Consider the following 14,622-nt stretch of genomic DNA (forward strand, 5'->3'; position numbering starts at 1 on the left):
AAATGAAGAAGTCTACTTGATATTTTTCACATTCTGTGAATGATTATGTCACCAGGGACTATGGCAAGCTAAGATATTTTATGGATAAAAATATATTTGAAATCATCTCCCTCTCTCTCAAACCCTCCTGTGCCAATAATGTTCCGTGTCCCATAGGGAGGCCCCTGTGCCACACCTGGATTCTCAGTCCCAGGAGTTTACATTTTCCTCTTGAGAACATAAACACACAAAGCTCTTCCCTATGAAACCTCACCTGTCCAGAGCTATGTACTGTACATAAACAGCTGCCAAAGAACTAATCCTCTGCTTTCACTGCCCCGAGTCACTGAGACCAGGCTATCAGCTCATTTCCACACAAATGCTTTACTTACACCTTTGATCTTCCGCTCTTTTCTATCCCAAAAGCACCTCGTGCCCCTGAGTGCGGATAAATCAAAAATTAACACATTTCAGTTGACAAATCCAATGATATAATTAAGCCAGGACAAAGGAAAAATGATTTTCCATTTATCAAAATGACTTCAAAAGAAAAATATACTGCCTTGGGAGGGTTCCCATGCCCAAACCTGCACCCAGAAGCGCTACATTTGATCTTCAGATTTGTATTATAGAAAGCACCAAATACAGAAATCAGATTTCTTATTTTGAGATAACAGCAAACTATTTAGCACACAGAAAGGTCAGTTCCAGCTCTGAAGTACAAACTCTATATGCTATAGACTACAAGTATATCACTCTGAGGTATTTCAGTGATGAAAGGGTTAGGGCATAAACCCAATTCCAAATCCTATTTGGAATAGGTATATTTATATTTTCATATTAATGATCACCCTGCAGCTCACTGAACATCCATGTGCCCTTGGACACCTGATGGTCACTTTTCTTAAGCATCCAGGAGCACTAATCCAGCAAAGGCTCCTGGCTGAAGAGCATTATGAAAAGACATTCCTGCCACACGGGCTGAGAAGCAGGGATCAAAGGGATCACTCTGCTGACTTAGCAAACTCCTGTAAGAACAGCCCCAAATGCAGGAAGCACTGCATCTGCAATGACAAAACAATTATTTAGGAGGGATTTAAATGCGAAAAGAACTTTTTATGCTCCATTGCACATGGCAGAACACAATCGTGATGTCTCAGCTCCACTCCACCCATTTCCCCTCATACAAATACCTGGAGGGCACCAGATTTCCACTCCCATTGGCAATTTTGGTTGGCACATATCATTTCGGTTGGTCAGAACATACTAAACTGACATCCCCCCCAAAGAGGAGGGAGAGAGAGAGTGAAAGCTCTCTCCAGGAGGTGGGGACTCCTCCTGAAACACCCACTGCTGTCCCTATAAAGCTGCCCCTGCTCCTGCTCTGCTCTCTGTTGTATCCTGCACGGGGCAGACCCAGGCACCCCGAGCACCATGGCCCTTTCCGTGCGCACGAGCGGCGGGTCCCGGCAGTTCTCCTCTCGCAGCGGAATCGGAGGGGGATCTCTGAGGATGTCCAGTTCTGGTGGTGGAGGAGGCTTTGGTGGCAGCGGGCTTGGCTTTGGTGGGGGGTCTGGTGGAGGCTTTGGTGCAGCTTCTATGTTGGGTTCAAGCTCTGGCTTTGGTGGGGGCTTTGGGGGCAGCTCAGGCGCAGGACTGGGGAGCAGCTTAAGCAGTGGTTTTGGTGGAAGCTATGGAGGTGGTTTGGGTGCTGGCTATGGAAGTGGCTTAGGCAGTGGGTTTGGGGGAGGTTTGGGAAGTGGTTTTGGCAGCAGTTCAGGTGCTGCTTTTGGAAGTGGCTTTGGTGGTGGCTTAGGGACTGGTTATGGAGGTGGGTTTGGCCCTGCTGGTGCTGGGGATGGTGGCATTCTTTCTGGCTCAAAAAAAGAGACAATGCAGAACCTCAACGACCGTCTGGCCGCATACCTGGACAAAGTGAGGTCCCTGGAGGATGCCAACACTGAGCTGGAGCGCAAAATCCGTGAATGGTATGAGAAAAATGGCCCTGGCACTGGTACCCCTGGATCTGGGAATGACTACAGTAAATTCTACCCCATCATTGAAGATCTTCGAAATAAGGTAGCAAAGCAATGTATTTCATGTATCTTTATAGTTGTAACTCACTTAATAATATTAATGAAAATAACTGATTTCTTTCAGCAACCAGGAGCACATTTATCCTTTGGTACTGACATTTGCAATGACCTCTGTCACCCTGCACTGGTGACGTGGTGAATTTTTCCTGTACATTAAAGCAGTTCTGTAGCTGTGATTTGTCTAATCTGAATAAAGGAGAAGGCAGTGATGGAATGCAGCTCTACAAACCCTTGTAGAACACAAAGTTTAAAGCCATTGCAAAGCCATGAAGCCTTTGGGCTGTAACATCATTCTCTGAACACTGTTTGTATTCTAGATCATCAATGCAACCATCGACAACGCGAGGATCATTCTGCAGGTCGATAATGCCAGACTGGCTGCTGATGACTTCAGACTGAAGTAAGGCTATCTTAATGTTATAAAAACTCCTTAAGGAAAAAATTCTTTCGTACTAAAAATCTCTTTCCTTGTAGAATACTTGTAGTATAATTATTAAACAGTATTATAACAATTATGTGTATTAAGTTTTCAAATTAAAGCTAAAATAAAACACATTAATAGTCTGCATTTGACTTCACTGGCCATGTAAAAAATAATATTTAATTCCTTTATGCATAGATATGAGAATGAAGTGGCTCTTCGGCAGAGCGTGGAGGCTGACATCAATGGTCTGCGCAGAGTCCTGGATGAGCTGACCATGACCAGGGCAGATCTGGAGATGCAGATTGAAAGCCTGAATGAAGAACTGGCTTATCTCAAGAAGAATCATGAAGAGGTAATTTTTTTCCTTTGTGAATTGATAACAAGATACATGAAATTGTGACACATCAAATTACTCCCTTGTTTAAGCCAGTGGGAGTTCCTGGGTTTCATTATAGGTTCTGTTTGCTGTCAATTTTTGAGTTTGCTGAAAGAGTACGACAAACAATCTACAGATCCTTGTTGAAACAGAATTTGTATCATGTATATTTCTTTACATATATTTTGGTATAATTATTTTGTATTTTATTAACAGAACCTTCTCTTTATTTTCAATGTCTCCAGGAGCTTCAGGGCATCCAAAGCAGTGAATTTGGCCAAGTCAGTGTGGAAATGGACGCTGCTCCAGGGACTGATCTGACCAAGCTTCTGAATGATATGAGAGGACAATACGAAGTCATTGCCGAGCAAAACCGTAAAGAGGCCGAAGCGTGGTTCAATGAAAAAGTAACAACCAGAGAGAGCAAACTCAGTGAAATGCATGGGAAAATGAGTTCAATACTTGGAACAGTAAAATTACACCCCATTCTTCCTTGTCATTTCAGAGCGGGGAGCTGAAAAGGGAAATCTCCACTCACACTGAGCAGCTCCAGTCAGGAAAGAGCGAGATCACAGATTTGAAAAGGACTCTCCAGAGCTTGGAAATAGAGCTGCAGTCTCAGCTCGCCATGGTACGTTCTGGGAAGCTGCTGACTGCTCAGAGCCAATTCAGCAACTTCAAGAGTCTTTTTAGACCTAATCCTATTCCACCACAGAATTGAGGATTTGCATTTCTTTCCGATTAAATCCTATATTCTTTTAGTTCCTAAATAGCAGTAATATATCTAACTGGATTGCAAAGAGCATGTCACAAAGCAGATGAGTTTTACATTACATTTAGGGAAGTGACAAGGGAAAGTTTTCAAACCGGTGTTTTCAAAAAGAAAATAAAACCTTCTGAGTAATGCAGCTGTGCTCACTCCCTTAAACTACTTCAGTTGGTTTTGTTAAGAGATTTTTTTCCTTAACCAGAGATTATTTAATATCTTTACACAGAAAAAATCCCTGGAAGACACTTTAGCAGAAACAGAAGGTGGTTACTGCGCTCAGCTGTCACAAATCCAAATGCAGATCGGGAACCTGGAGTCGCAGCTTTTCCAGGTCAGGGCTGACATGGAGCGCCAGAACGCCGAGTACCAGCAGCTCCTAGACATCAAGACTCGCCTGGAAATGGAGATTGAAACCTACCGGCGCCTGCTGGATGGAGAGTTTGTGTAAGGAACTGCTTGACACAAAATATCTCCTTGCGTTTATTTTCTGTAGCAAAATCCTTTCCAGGAAAAAAAGAGGTGAAATAAGTGGAACATTCTCCAAGTGATAATAAGGCACATACAGTGATCTGAAATATCAGTGTGACTGAGGAGAGTGAGCCATTCTGCTCACTATTTATATAACCTATCAAAGTCACCATGAAAAGGGAATTTATTCTGATCCTATCACACATCCTGCAATAGTGATGTCTCTGATTCCCTTTTTAGGGGTGCTGGACAGGCAGTTACACTTGAAAGCTCATCCCTGACAGGGTCCAAATCTCAAACACAATCACTGGACTCTTCTCAAGGTAGGTAGAACTTGATTGAATAAAATTTTGTTTCTAAAGTCATTCTTACAAATCAAATAATACATGTTATCCTGTTTAACTACATCAGAGAGTTCATTAAAATCAGAAGCCAGTTGGAAAGGAAAAGGGGGTACCTGGTCATGTGCTGCATCATGTTATCATTTGGGTTTATCATTTTCAACACACTATAAATATTCTTTGTTTTGTTCATGATGTTTAGATCCAACCAAAACTAGAAAGATCAAGACAATTGTCGAAGAAGTGGTAGATGGAAAAGTTGTTGCATCCCACGTTAAGGAAGTTGAAGAGAAGATATGAGGCACAATCTGATGTGGCAAAGAAACCATTTGCTCCCAGCCAAAATGGATAAATAACTTTATTCTTTTGTATGAAGTGATAAAACATTTGGCTTTGTACTCACAATCTTTTAGATAAGACAAAGTTGGCACTTTCATTCCTTGCAGACATACATTTCCTGCTTCACTCTATCAGCCTTACCTGTATGATTTCCATTGTGTTCTTTAAAAATATCATCAAATCTCTGTTCAATAACCAGAAATATGAAGCACACATTTAATCAGAATTGCCATTTTATAATCTTTAGTAATCAATAGATAAAATAATTTTGCTGTTCTAATCTCATTTTTCAGTTTTCATCCCTAATAAAAAGTACTCACAAGCTTTAATGTATTAGTCTCCCTTTATTCTCCACGACACCCTGCAGCTGTGTGGTGAACCAGCAATAAAATATGAACACTGAAAGCAGCTAGAATTTAAAGTTCCATAAGTCCTAGGAAAGATGCAACTGCTTACACCTGCCTCCCTTCAGCCTTCAGGAATCTCATAGCCACGTGTTCCCTTTACACCTGAAAAAAGATAGAAAAAGAAAGCATTAGTTTATACCATCCCAAGTGCAATACCTTGTGTTTGTTTGATGGATTCCTGATTGTTTTCTTATGTAACTGTTCTCGTCCCATCAATGACAAACACGGACAATATTTTGGATTTAGAACTACACAGAACAAGGATAATTAAGGCACTTTCAGAAAAGAGAGTGGACAACAACTGGAAGACAGTCAGCTAAGGAAAAGAAAATCCAAACACAGGATCCTTTCACATGTGCCAACAGACACAGCCAAGAACAGGGAAGCCTTTTCACAGCAGGAGACTTTTAAGTGGAACAATACTTTGACTTTAAAAAGATGTGTGTCTTATGAAAGTTTACTGCCTGTTTTATTGTATATTCTCATTTAGAGCCAAAAATGCATTTCTCTCTTTGCTAAAATTTAAATTTCTATTGAAACTGGAATTTTTTAAATGCATATCTCGTATTGTGCACTACTGAAAAAAAAAATAAACAAGAGGTAAAAGGAAATAGGTAAGAGTCACTCTTAGCAGACAAGAACATTGGGATCACACAGTGCTCCAGTGAGCAGGAAATTAAGCACAGCACAGACAACCTGTGCTGGACCTGCCTGGGAGCTGCCAGGGAAGGGGAAGAACCCCACATATATTGTGTGTTGTGTGTACTGAGCACACCAACACCTGGCACAGGTTCTGAAACACCATCAGAGACAACCCAGACCCTTTTCCTGACAGCAGTGATGAGTGTACATTCACCAGAACTTTGCCCTCTGGAGAAGAGGAGCCAAAGCCCTTACCACAAGTTGCAGCAGCACTGCTCACCACCAGAAGTGCTGGTTCCTCTCCCTCCTTGTGGTGTTTCTGCCCATAAAAGAGGATGCCCAGGAGCCCAGCTCGTTTCTGAAATGGGACAGTCCTCAACAGTGGGTCAGGTCAGACACCCGAGGCTTCATCTCACTGAGTCTCAAACACCTTCAGGGATGGAAATTCTGTGACACCCCTAACAATGGTGGAGACACCTGCCAGTGCCACTGCCAGCAGCCCAGCCATGCTGCTGGAAAGCTCTGCCTTTCCATGTCCTCTTGCCAGAGCACTTCATACTGGGCAACTGCAACTTTATCCTTTGCTTTCTCTCTCTTACCCTCACATTTCTGAGGTTATAAAACCCCACAGTTACAGCGTCACAAAAACCATTAAGACGTTGATATATTCATTTAGGCGCTTAATTTAGGAATAGTTGTTTTAGCGCTATCCTTTGCTGCAGTAACCTGCTGCCAGGACGGGCTGACAGGCTCTGAGCCCCCTGCACTCCCCAAATTGGGCCGCTGCCGCTTTAACGGCCCCGCGGCCGCAGCCCCGCGCCGCCGGCAGCGGAGCCGGGAGCCGGGGAGGATGGGAGGAGGAGGAGGAGGAGGATGGAGCCGGCTCGGCTCCGCCGAGAGATCAGGGCAAAGTATGACTCGCTCATCACCCGAAATCAGATAAAGACCGTCAGCTCAGCAAGGACGCAGGTAATGCCTCCTCACAGCCACACACCTTGCAGAGTACGGAGCCATTCCCTGGCCGTACAGTTCCTCCCGCAGCCTCTATGAGGTACAGTAATTCCTTTCAATGCAGCAGATTTTCGGGGAAGGGACGTGGATTTTACCGCAGTAAGATGTGAACTAGAAGAATCGGAAATAGATTTTGTCAAGGGTATGGATTCACGCTGAACGAATGCTGTGTAATTCATCAGGATGCTTTCTGTCCCTGCAGCCGGGCTATTGCTGGGATTTAAGGGATGATGACATAGGCTGTAACAGGGTAACCTCTAGCTCCATGTACTTATCTCAGAGGAAAAAAGAATCCTGAAGAGCATCCTTTTATATACAGCAATCTTTGCCATTTTTAGCCCTCTGCTAAAGTACACTGTACCTTTGCAGGAACTATTTTCTATTGCTCACAGTAAAAACTATGTTTTGCTCTTCAGCAAATATCAATTTTCCCATACAACTTGATTAAATGTTACCAACACACAATGCTGCTGTTAGGGATTTACATACAAACAGCTCTAAACCCAGCTGAAATCAAATAGCAAAACAATTTTGAGCCACCAAATGTAAAGAAATTCAGGGGGGGGAATCAGGAATTCTGTCACCTTGTAGTCAGGTATTGCAGGGATGCCAGAGGTTTGTTTTAAGGACAGGCCAGGCGCTGCTGCAGCCTGGCTGATCCAGCAGCAGTGCCAGACACACGGCCCGACAGGGAAGCCAAGTTTATCTCTGTGCTGGCACAAAGCAGCCAATGCACATTGGTGTGATCCTGTCACATAAATTCTGCAGTACCCAGGCAAGAAAGGGGAAGCAAAGAACATTGAGGGGTCACTTGTGGATTTTCACCAAAATGATCAGCTGGTAAAGTTGCAATAGGTCAGTATGTATAGGGGAACTAAACCCTTATTTTCCTTAGTTCATAAGACTTGAATTAAAGAGATTATTTTCTTAAAGTCAATGTCATCATAAGGGCCTGCATAAAGCAGCAAAATATGCAAAAGAGCAAGTGCTGTTTCAAAGGCTTAGGGCATCTTCACCACTTGCAGGGAAACTCAGAATCAAAAAAGAAAAATAACTTCTGTAAGCTAAGCAATCATTCTGGAAGTTACATGTAGGGAACACATTATCAAAATCAAAGATAAGTCTAAATTTAAAATGACCTCACACATGATCAGGAGTGGTTTTAAAAAACAGCATTTAACAGGATAAAAGGAAAAAACCCCAAAACTCTGAAATCAAAAATGCATTAAAATCAAAGCACCTTATTCAAACTTGGAAGCTTGAACCATCTGCAACTCCTCTAAGTCCATTTACTCCAGAGGTAAGGTCTCAATACAATTGGGTAATTTGTATGAGAATTCCTCCAGGACAAAGGTGCCAGGGATAGAGATGTGGCCAACCACTTTCCATCAAAGACACTGGGATAAAGGCTTTCTCTCTACACAGTACAGAAAATATTAACTCCTCACTGTGACCTTTCACACGTTTATACAATTCTTAACAAAAATTCCAACCAGACCATTTTATGTGACAATTTATTATTGTTATTTGAATATTTTTAATATTGTTGTCTTTTGTATATCCCCTGTAGTTAGAAGAAGGTACAAGTAAAAGAATGGACAAAGATGCAGAAGCACTAAAGGCAGCCAGAGCAGAACTGTGCGAAGCCCGACGGCAGTGGCACCACATGCAGGTGGAAATCGAGTCTCTCCATGCTGTGGTAAGAGTCAGAAATGAAACTTGAAATCTCACAGAAAAATGGAGTCTTGTCCTTGATGTAAACTATCCCGCAGTCAGTTTCTGTGACAGTCAGAAATCCCTCATCTGGGGGGCTGCAGCTCCTCACAGAGCCCTCACTCACACACACTGACCCAGCACATGTTCTGGAGCAGGATCTGCCACTCCAGACACGTGTGGTGTCCTGTTTTCCCACCTCTCAAGTATATATTTACATGATAATCCCTCACCAAGATCCTGCTCATTCTGCCTTACCAATTCACAGCATGTTTATGACTTTTTTTTAATGTGTGGACCAGATTCATCAATTCATTTGTGATAAAATGTCAGCCGTTTGCTCAATTCAGCAGTACAGAAAGCTCCAAGAGCACACAGACACTTCATACAGCACTGAGCTGGACATTGTTTAACTGTAAAATCAGAGATCTGTAAACTCAAGGCAGTGGGTTGTTGTGCAAGACATGGCTACACTTTCATCTGATTTTAAATTACCACAGATTTCACTAGAAAACTTCTCAGCCAAAGTATTACCTTGAAATACTTTCACTCCTGTTCTTAAAGAATAATCTTACAAGAACTTATGTAAAAATACAGTTTGTTAATGAAACCATGCATGTCTGTAACATCTTTGCACACAAACTTTTCAAATCTTAAAATACGACTTCAATTTCACAGGAAAAGGGTTTGGAACGTTCACTGCGGGCCACGGAGCAGCAGTACCACATGCAGCTACAAAATTTGGAAGGTGAGATTGAATGCTTGGAGAAAGAGTTGTTGGAAGTGAGAAGAGGAATTGAGAAACAGCTTCGAGAGCATGAAATCCTCCTGAACACGAGGATGAAGCTGGAGGAGGAGATAGCGACGTATCGCAGTCTGCTGGAGCAAGAAGAGAGCAGGTACTCGCTGCTTACAGAAAAAGATCTCACATTTATCTTCCATTTCTGAAGGTCTCAATCAGAATTGTAAATACATGAGCTAAGTATTAAAAAAAATACAGTATAAAATCTTAGAAAAGGTTTCATTAGAAGGTAGCTTCAGTGAGTGGGGAGGTTTTGGTGCTCGGTGTCTCACACACATGGCAAAGAGCAGCTCAGTCACTGCAGCCTCACCGTGGGTCACTGGGGCCCTGGGTCCCCTCAGGTGTCACAGCACACGGGGACAGCCCACACACGGGAAGTGCTGGGCAGGGAGTCCCTGTCTCACACCAGGACAGCCCCCTGCAGGAAACTGCACAGATATTGTCAGAAATGTCGGATCTCAGGATCTCAGTCCTGAGGTGCTGAGCCACCGAGACCACCTTGGGGGGCTCGGGAGTCCTGGAATGTTGCCAGAAGTGTCTGGTGGCTGGACTTTGGTCCTACACAGGAGACGACAAGGATGAGGGCTTCACCGGGGTGAATGGTGAAGGGATTAGTTAATTAGAGGGTGAGACACAGGGTTTAGGATTTATGTACAGGGGGGTTTAGAGGAGTAAGATGGAGGAATTGGGGTGTGTCCTGTCCTTCTTCTTCTTCTTCTTCTCCTCCATCTTCTTTGGTGATGGTGGCACCTTTGGATTGGTTATTACTGAGAGTGCACCGAGTAATAAGAATAAATGGTATTGGGGAAAAATGATAAATATTGTACACGTAACAATGGGTATAAAGATAGGTGGCTGTCCGGAGGGCAGACAGGGTGCTCATGGCTGACTGCTGAGCAGAGCTCTGTCGGGCTGAAAGAAAATCTTTTAGATAAACAATTAATAAACATAAAAACCGAAAGAAGAACTGAAGCCTCTTCTCGTCCTTCGATACGCGGCTGCCCCAAGGCCACCTCGGGCCTTTCCAGGCCCCTCAAACAGCCGAGATGCCGGGCACTTGGCGTCCCTGGGTGGGCTCGAACCACCAACCTTTCGGTTAACAGCCGAAAGGCACAGCTCTCTTCCTCCAGCTCTAGGCACAGAATTAGAAATCCCAACAAACAGTTACCACGATCAAACAGAACTTCTCATTATTCTCACACTTTTAAATTTCTCACAGCTGTTCATATGACAAGTTAGGAATTAAAATCATTCAATAGTACTAGATGCCTGTAATCTTTATTTTTTTTTGCAGGTTCCGTTGCTCAATACCTGCCCAGAAGGATGACAAAAAACCCAGCACTAGCAAGATCACCTTTATGCTGCCTTCAGGTGAGTTGTTTCAGGCACCTTCTCCTTAAGGGATTTTGGCCCTAACTGTTCACAACTACTGACAAACTCCTGAATATTAAAAAAAGACCTTTTCCAATGCATGGGAAAACCTCCAGGTCCTCTGTACTACCCTTGCTCACTGCCTGCATATTCTTTTACAGAGGATGTAAAGAAGCACAAACCAAAGAAGGTGGAGCTGATGACAAAACAAGCAATCCTAGATGGAAACATCATGAAGGAAAGTGCTGAAGCTCATGGCACTGTACAGTAAGATAAACAGGAATTTCACAAAATAACAATTGGAAGGAAAGGGTGGAGGTTACGTTTCAGCAGCTTTGAGTTTTCCGTTATTTGGTATCTGTTATATCGTGCCCACATAGCCCAGCAGCTTCAGAAGCAGTGAGAGCTCCTGAAGGTGCACTGAATGGCAGTGTTTAACAATACATTACATTTAAAAGTTCTTTTTATTAACATTGGCATCATAAGCAAACAATACCATGCTGGTGCTTCTGATTTGTAATTTCTATTTCTGTTAAGAATGAAACTATGAATAATTCATCTCACTAAAGCTGAAAGCAAAGAGCCCAGACCACATTTGGGAAGTCCCTCTGGGGCATATTTATGCACATAAATTCAGGCTCAGCTGCTCCAACTTGCTCCTTGGAAACTCCTACGTTTCCCCAAACAGGGGAGGGAGAGCCTGGCTCCCAAGGAGGCATGTGAAAGTCTGTAAAGATGTGTTATTCACCTGAAATTACTTTAATAGTATTGGATTGACTCAATTTTTTTTTTCCCTCCTGCTCTTTAAGCTTTTTTTGTAGAGTAATTTAATGTTACCTTTAAACACACTGTAGTGGGCCATTCCTAGCACTGAACCATAATCAGCTGCTGAAACAAATTAATGTCATCATAAGGTCCACCAGCCTCACCCCATAGGTGACATTGATTTTTGTTCATCACACACTCAGATCTGCACAGAGCTACTCTGTCGGGTGCAGTGTACTCAGCTGGGTGAGGCCCCAGAGCCTGACTTTCAGATCTGAATTCTGACACACACACAGAGAATTGAATCAACAGGATTTGGGTGCCTCAATATTCCTGCATCAGCCTATTTTACTTCTGCCCTTTTTTCTCTTTAATGTAATATAGCTCCACATTCTGAGGTTTGAGTCCAAACTAGATTTTCTCCTCCCTATTCTGAAGGTTTTTCAGATGCAGGAATTCTGTCCTGCCCACTACAGTACTGAGGTTTCTTGCAAAATTTTTGAGCTTGGATTCCAAACTTTCTCCTTGGAAACAAACTGCCTAAAGTATTTGGAGCAGTGGTTTCGTAGCCATGTCTACCTAAAAGCACAAAAACAAGAACATAATGAACCCTCACCCTTTATTTAGCTTCTTTGCAGAATGAACCTGGAAAAAAAGACACCGCTGCTATCTCAGTACATATAAAATAACTCTTTGTGATGCCATTTCTCTCTGTTTTAAAAGCAGTTCTGAAGATAGGTAACTAATATAGCCTGAAAAAATCATAAATACATTTTCTTTATTGTTTCAGGACAGAAAAAGTGGATGAAGTGATCAAGGAATGGGAAGGTTCTTTCTTTAAGGACAACCCTCGCTTAAGGAAAAAGTCCGTTTCCTTGCGCTTTGATCTGCACCTGGCAGCCACAGAGGAAGGGTGCTTGCACACAAAAAAGAAAACCCTCCCTGACATTGAAGTCAGGCTGGTGATGAGGAGATCCTGCAGCATCCCATCCATCAAACCTTAACTCAGCCAATTCCCTCAGAGTGCATCCCCAAGGGGCTCTGGAGATAAGCAGTGGATGGACTGCCAGGGCTGCTGTCGGCCACAGCCACAACAGCTCACCCAGCACTCGGATCAATACAATCAAACCATTCAAGTCCTTTAAAGGAAAGGGGGTTCCACTTCCAAGAAACCCAACTTCTACTGGTTTTATACTCTGGGTACAGCCCTTTCATATTCTCATTGTTGTTGTTTTGTAGAATTTCACCAAATATTATAAAAATTTATAGTTTGACATATTCTGCCTTTGTAAAAGAGAACTTGTTTTCTCTTTCCAAAAATGAGAAATGCCTATTTGCTTCTCTTAATTATTCAATATTCCATTCATAAAATGACTGGTGAATCCTTGCAATAATTTATATCACAGCTGTCATACTTCTAGAAATATATTTTAAAATAATTCTTTCTAACAGCAAAAATTACATACGAAAATACTCTTAAAATACATGAACTATTAACAAAGAGTTTTCTTTAAAAAGTGGCTAGTATTTTTAAATTCCTTTTCTTCAGGCAACAACTGAGCAAAATGACTTTACATCTGTATACATCCATTTTAAAAGTGTTGTTACATGCAGTAACATTTTAGCCATATTGTTCAACTGATTTTGAAGCAGTAATTTCCCCTGAAAAATCAATCATTTTCTTATGTGTTCAAACACACCCTTGTACTACAAGTCTTTTAGTCAAGGCAAATGAAATTACTCTCTAATTGTTCAAAAGGGAGGAATCAACCATTTGAAGGCTGGTATTCCATTAATTTTGTTTATAACAACAATGTGCATTAAAATATCTTCAACAAATTCCTCTTCTGCCAAACACTACAGGTAAGTGATGCTGTTGATCTAATCCATGTGACAAGTCACTGTTACACCAGGGTACAACTGTTACTACTTCAAATTGACTGGGCAATATAAGGGCTACAAATTCAAGTACAATTCAACCAGACCCCTCAAGAACCCCCCACTCCTACCCAAAGTAGCTGTGGGCAAACACAAACCCCAAGAGAAACCCTGCACACAGAGGAACAGCCATCCTTCTCTAAAACCTTACAGGACAAATTTCAAACAAAGACTCAAACAAGATTGTATGAAGCTGACAATGATTGTTTGTGAGGATTCTGAAGAGGATGGATGTCACAGCTCCCACTGGAACACAGGGATTGCTGGGGCTCAGAATCCACACCCAGGATTTGCTGGATTACAGCAGCATGTAAAGGATTGATTTCAGTGTCAGTATCTGCCTTATTACTTATGGCATGTGTACAAAAGTGATACTGCAGATCCTTTCAGAGTTAATTTATGCTTCCATCCTTTGTTCATGGTAAGAACAATGCATTGATATTGCCCTGTCCTGTCTGTACTGTATCAAACTCGCTAATTATCCTGAACCTGAATCATGAGCTGCTGTTGTTACCACCTGAGTACTTGGCATCCTGAATGTATCAGCCTGCTCCAGTATTTTCACTATGCAGCTTTTTTTTTGTGCTTAGACTCTGTACATTTTACAATACTTGAATTTAAACTAAGTTTTAATTGCTTTAAGGCACTTTAAACAGGGATACGAATTTACCAAAGTAAATGATAGTACTACAATAAAAAAAGTATTAAAATGGAGTTTGTCCATGCAGATTTTGTGTGTGTCAATGTCTCCTCCTTAAGTGGAAAGGAGTAAAAGAAAAATGCAAAATAAAAGTTGCAGATAGGAAAATCTGTAGCATTGTAACAAGTGTTCTCTAAGATCCTCTCTGCAATTAGAAAGACACAAATTCCCTCAGAATCTTTACTATAACATGTGAGTATCTTTTTGCTACAAAACTTACTCTTTTTTCCTGGTAAATCCAGTCACCATGGCTATTTTCTTAATGTGTGACTTCCTGATACTGACTTCAGTAGCTTCTGCTACTCTAGGCCTGGTTCAAGAGGGCATTCTGGTTTTAAGTAAGATTTTCACCTCTTCCAGTAAGTATCTATTTTTGCATTATTCACAAATTCCATCTCTCAAAATGCAAAGAACTCTCTTTTGTTCACGTAGTAGTGAAATTCCACAAGTGTCAGGGTGAACTCCACGTGGGCATCAAATA

General features: G+C 42.0%; 2 protein-coding genes across 4 annotated transcripts; both read left to right on the plus strand.

The window, feature by feature from the left end:
• Positions 1-1,413: 1,413 nt before the first annotated feature.
• On the plus strand, positions 1,414-4,753 carry LOC135458442 (keratin, type I cytoskeletal 12-like). 2 transcript variants are annotated; one of them, XM_064733599.1, is made up of 8 exons: positions 1,414-2,058; positions 2,393-2,475; positions 2,695-2,851; positions 3,121-3,282; positions 3,381-3,506; positions 3,871-4,088; positions 4,353-4,435; positions 4,656-4,753. In XM_064733599.1, the coding sequence occupies exons 1-8, from the start codon at positions 1,414-1,416 to the stop codon at positions 4,751-4,753; spliced, it is 1,572 nt and encodes a 523-aa protein (XP_064589669.1). The 2 variants fall into 2 exon arrangements, with proteins under 2 accessions (XP_064589669.1, XP_064589670.1); XM_064733600.1 differs by having other exon boundaries at positions 1,858-2,058; positions 3,871-4,082.
• Positions 4,754-6,656: 1,903 nt separating this feature from the next.
• On the plus strand, positions 6,657-14,155 carry KRT222 (keratin 222). 2 transcript variants are annotated; one of them, XM_064733610.1, is made up of 6 exons: positions 6,657-6,810; positions 8,423-8,551; positions 9,244-9,464; positions 10,662-10,738; positions 10,900-11,005; positions 12,294-14,155. In XM_064733610.1, exons 1-6 carry the CDS (start codon positions 6,715-6,717, stop codon positions 12,505-12,507), a joined length of 843 nt encoding a protein of 280 aa, XP_064589680.1. In that variant the 5' UTR covers positions 6,657-6,714; the 3' UTR covers positions 12,508-14,155. The 2 variants fall into 2 exon arrangements, with proteins under 2 accessions (XP_064589680.1, XP_064589681.1); XM_064733611.1 differs by having other exon boundaries at positions 6,685-6,892.
• The last annotated feature ends 467 nt before the right edge of the window (positions 14,156-14,622 follow it).

The sequence above is a fragment of the Zonotrichia leucophrys genome, chromosome 27 (genome assembly GCF_028769735.1).
Source record: "Zonotrichia leucophrys gambelii isolate GWCS_2022_RI chromosome 27, RI_Zleu_2.0, whole genome shotgun sequence".
NCBI classification, from domain to species: domain Eukaryota; kingdom Metazoa; phylum Chordata; class Aves; order Passeriformes; family Passerellidae; genus Zonotrichia; species Zonotrichia leucophrys.

What these genes read in the sequence shown, in the direction of transcription:
- KRT222 (XM_064733610.1), top strand. Translation starts at nt 6,715, where the DNA reads ATGGAGCCGGCTCGGCTCCGCCGAGAGATCAGGGCAAAGTATGACTCG. An exon ending in TCGAGTCTCTCCATGCTGTG is followed by an intron (nt 8,552 to 9,243) that starts GTAAGAGTCAGA and finishes TCAATTTCACAG; the next exon opens with GAAAAGGGTTTGGAACGTTC. An exon ending in CTGGAGCAAGAAGAGAGCAG is followed by an intron (nt 9,465 to 10,661) that starts GTACTCGCTGCT and finishes TTTTTTTTGCAG; the next exon opens with GTTCCGTTGCTCAATACCTG.
- LOC135458442 (XM_064733599.1), top strand. Translation starts at nt 1,414, where the DNA reads ATGGCCCTTTCCGTGCGCACGAGCGGCGGGTCCCGGCAGTTCTCCTCT. An exon ending in GCTGATGACTTCAGACTGAA is followed by an intron (nt 2,476 to 2,694) that starts GTAAGGCTATCT and finishes CTTTATGCATAG; the next exon opens with ATATGAGAATGAAGTGGCTC. An exon ending in TGCAGTCTCAGCTCGCCATG is followed by an intron (nt 3,507 to 3,870) that starts GTACGTTCTGGG and finishes ATCTTTACACAG; the next exon opens with AAAAAATCCCTGGAAGACAC.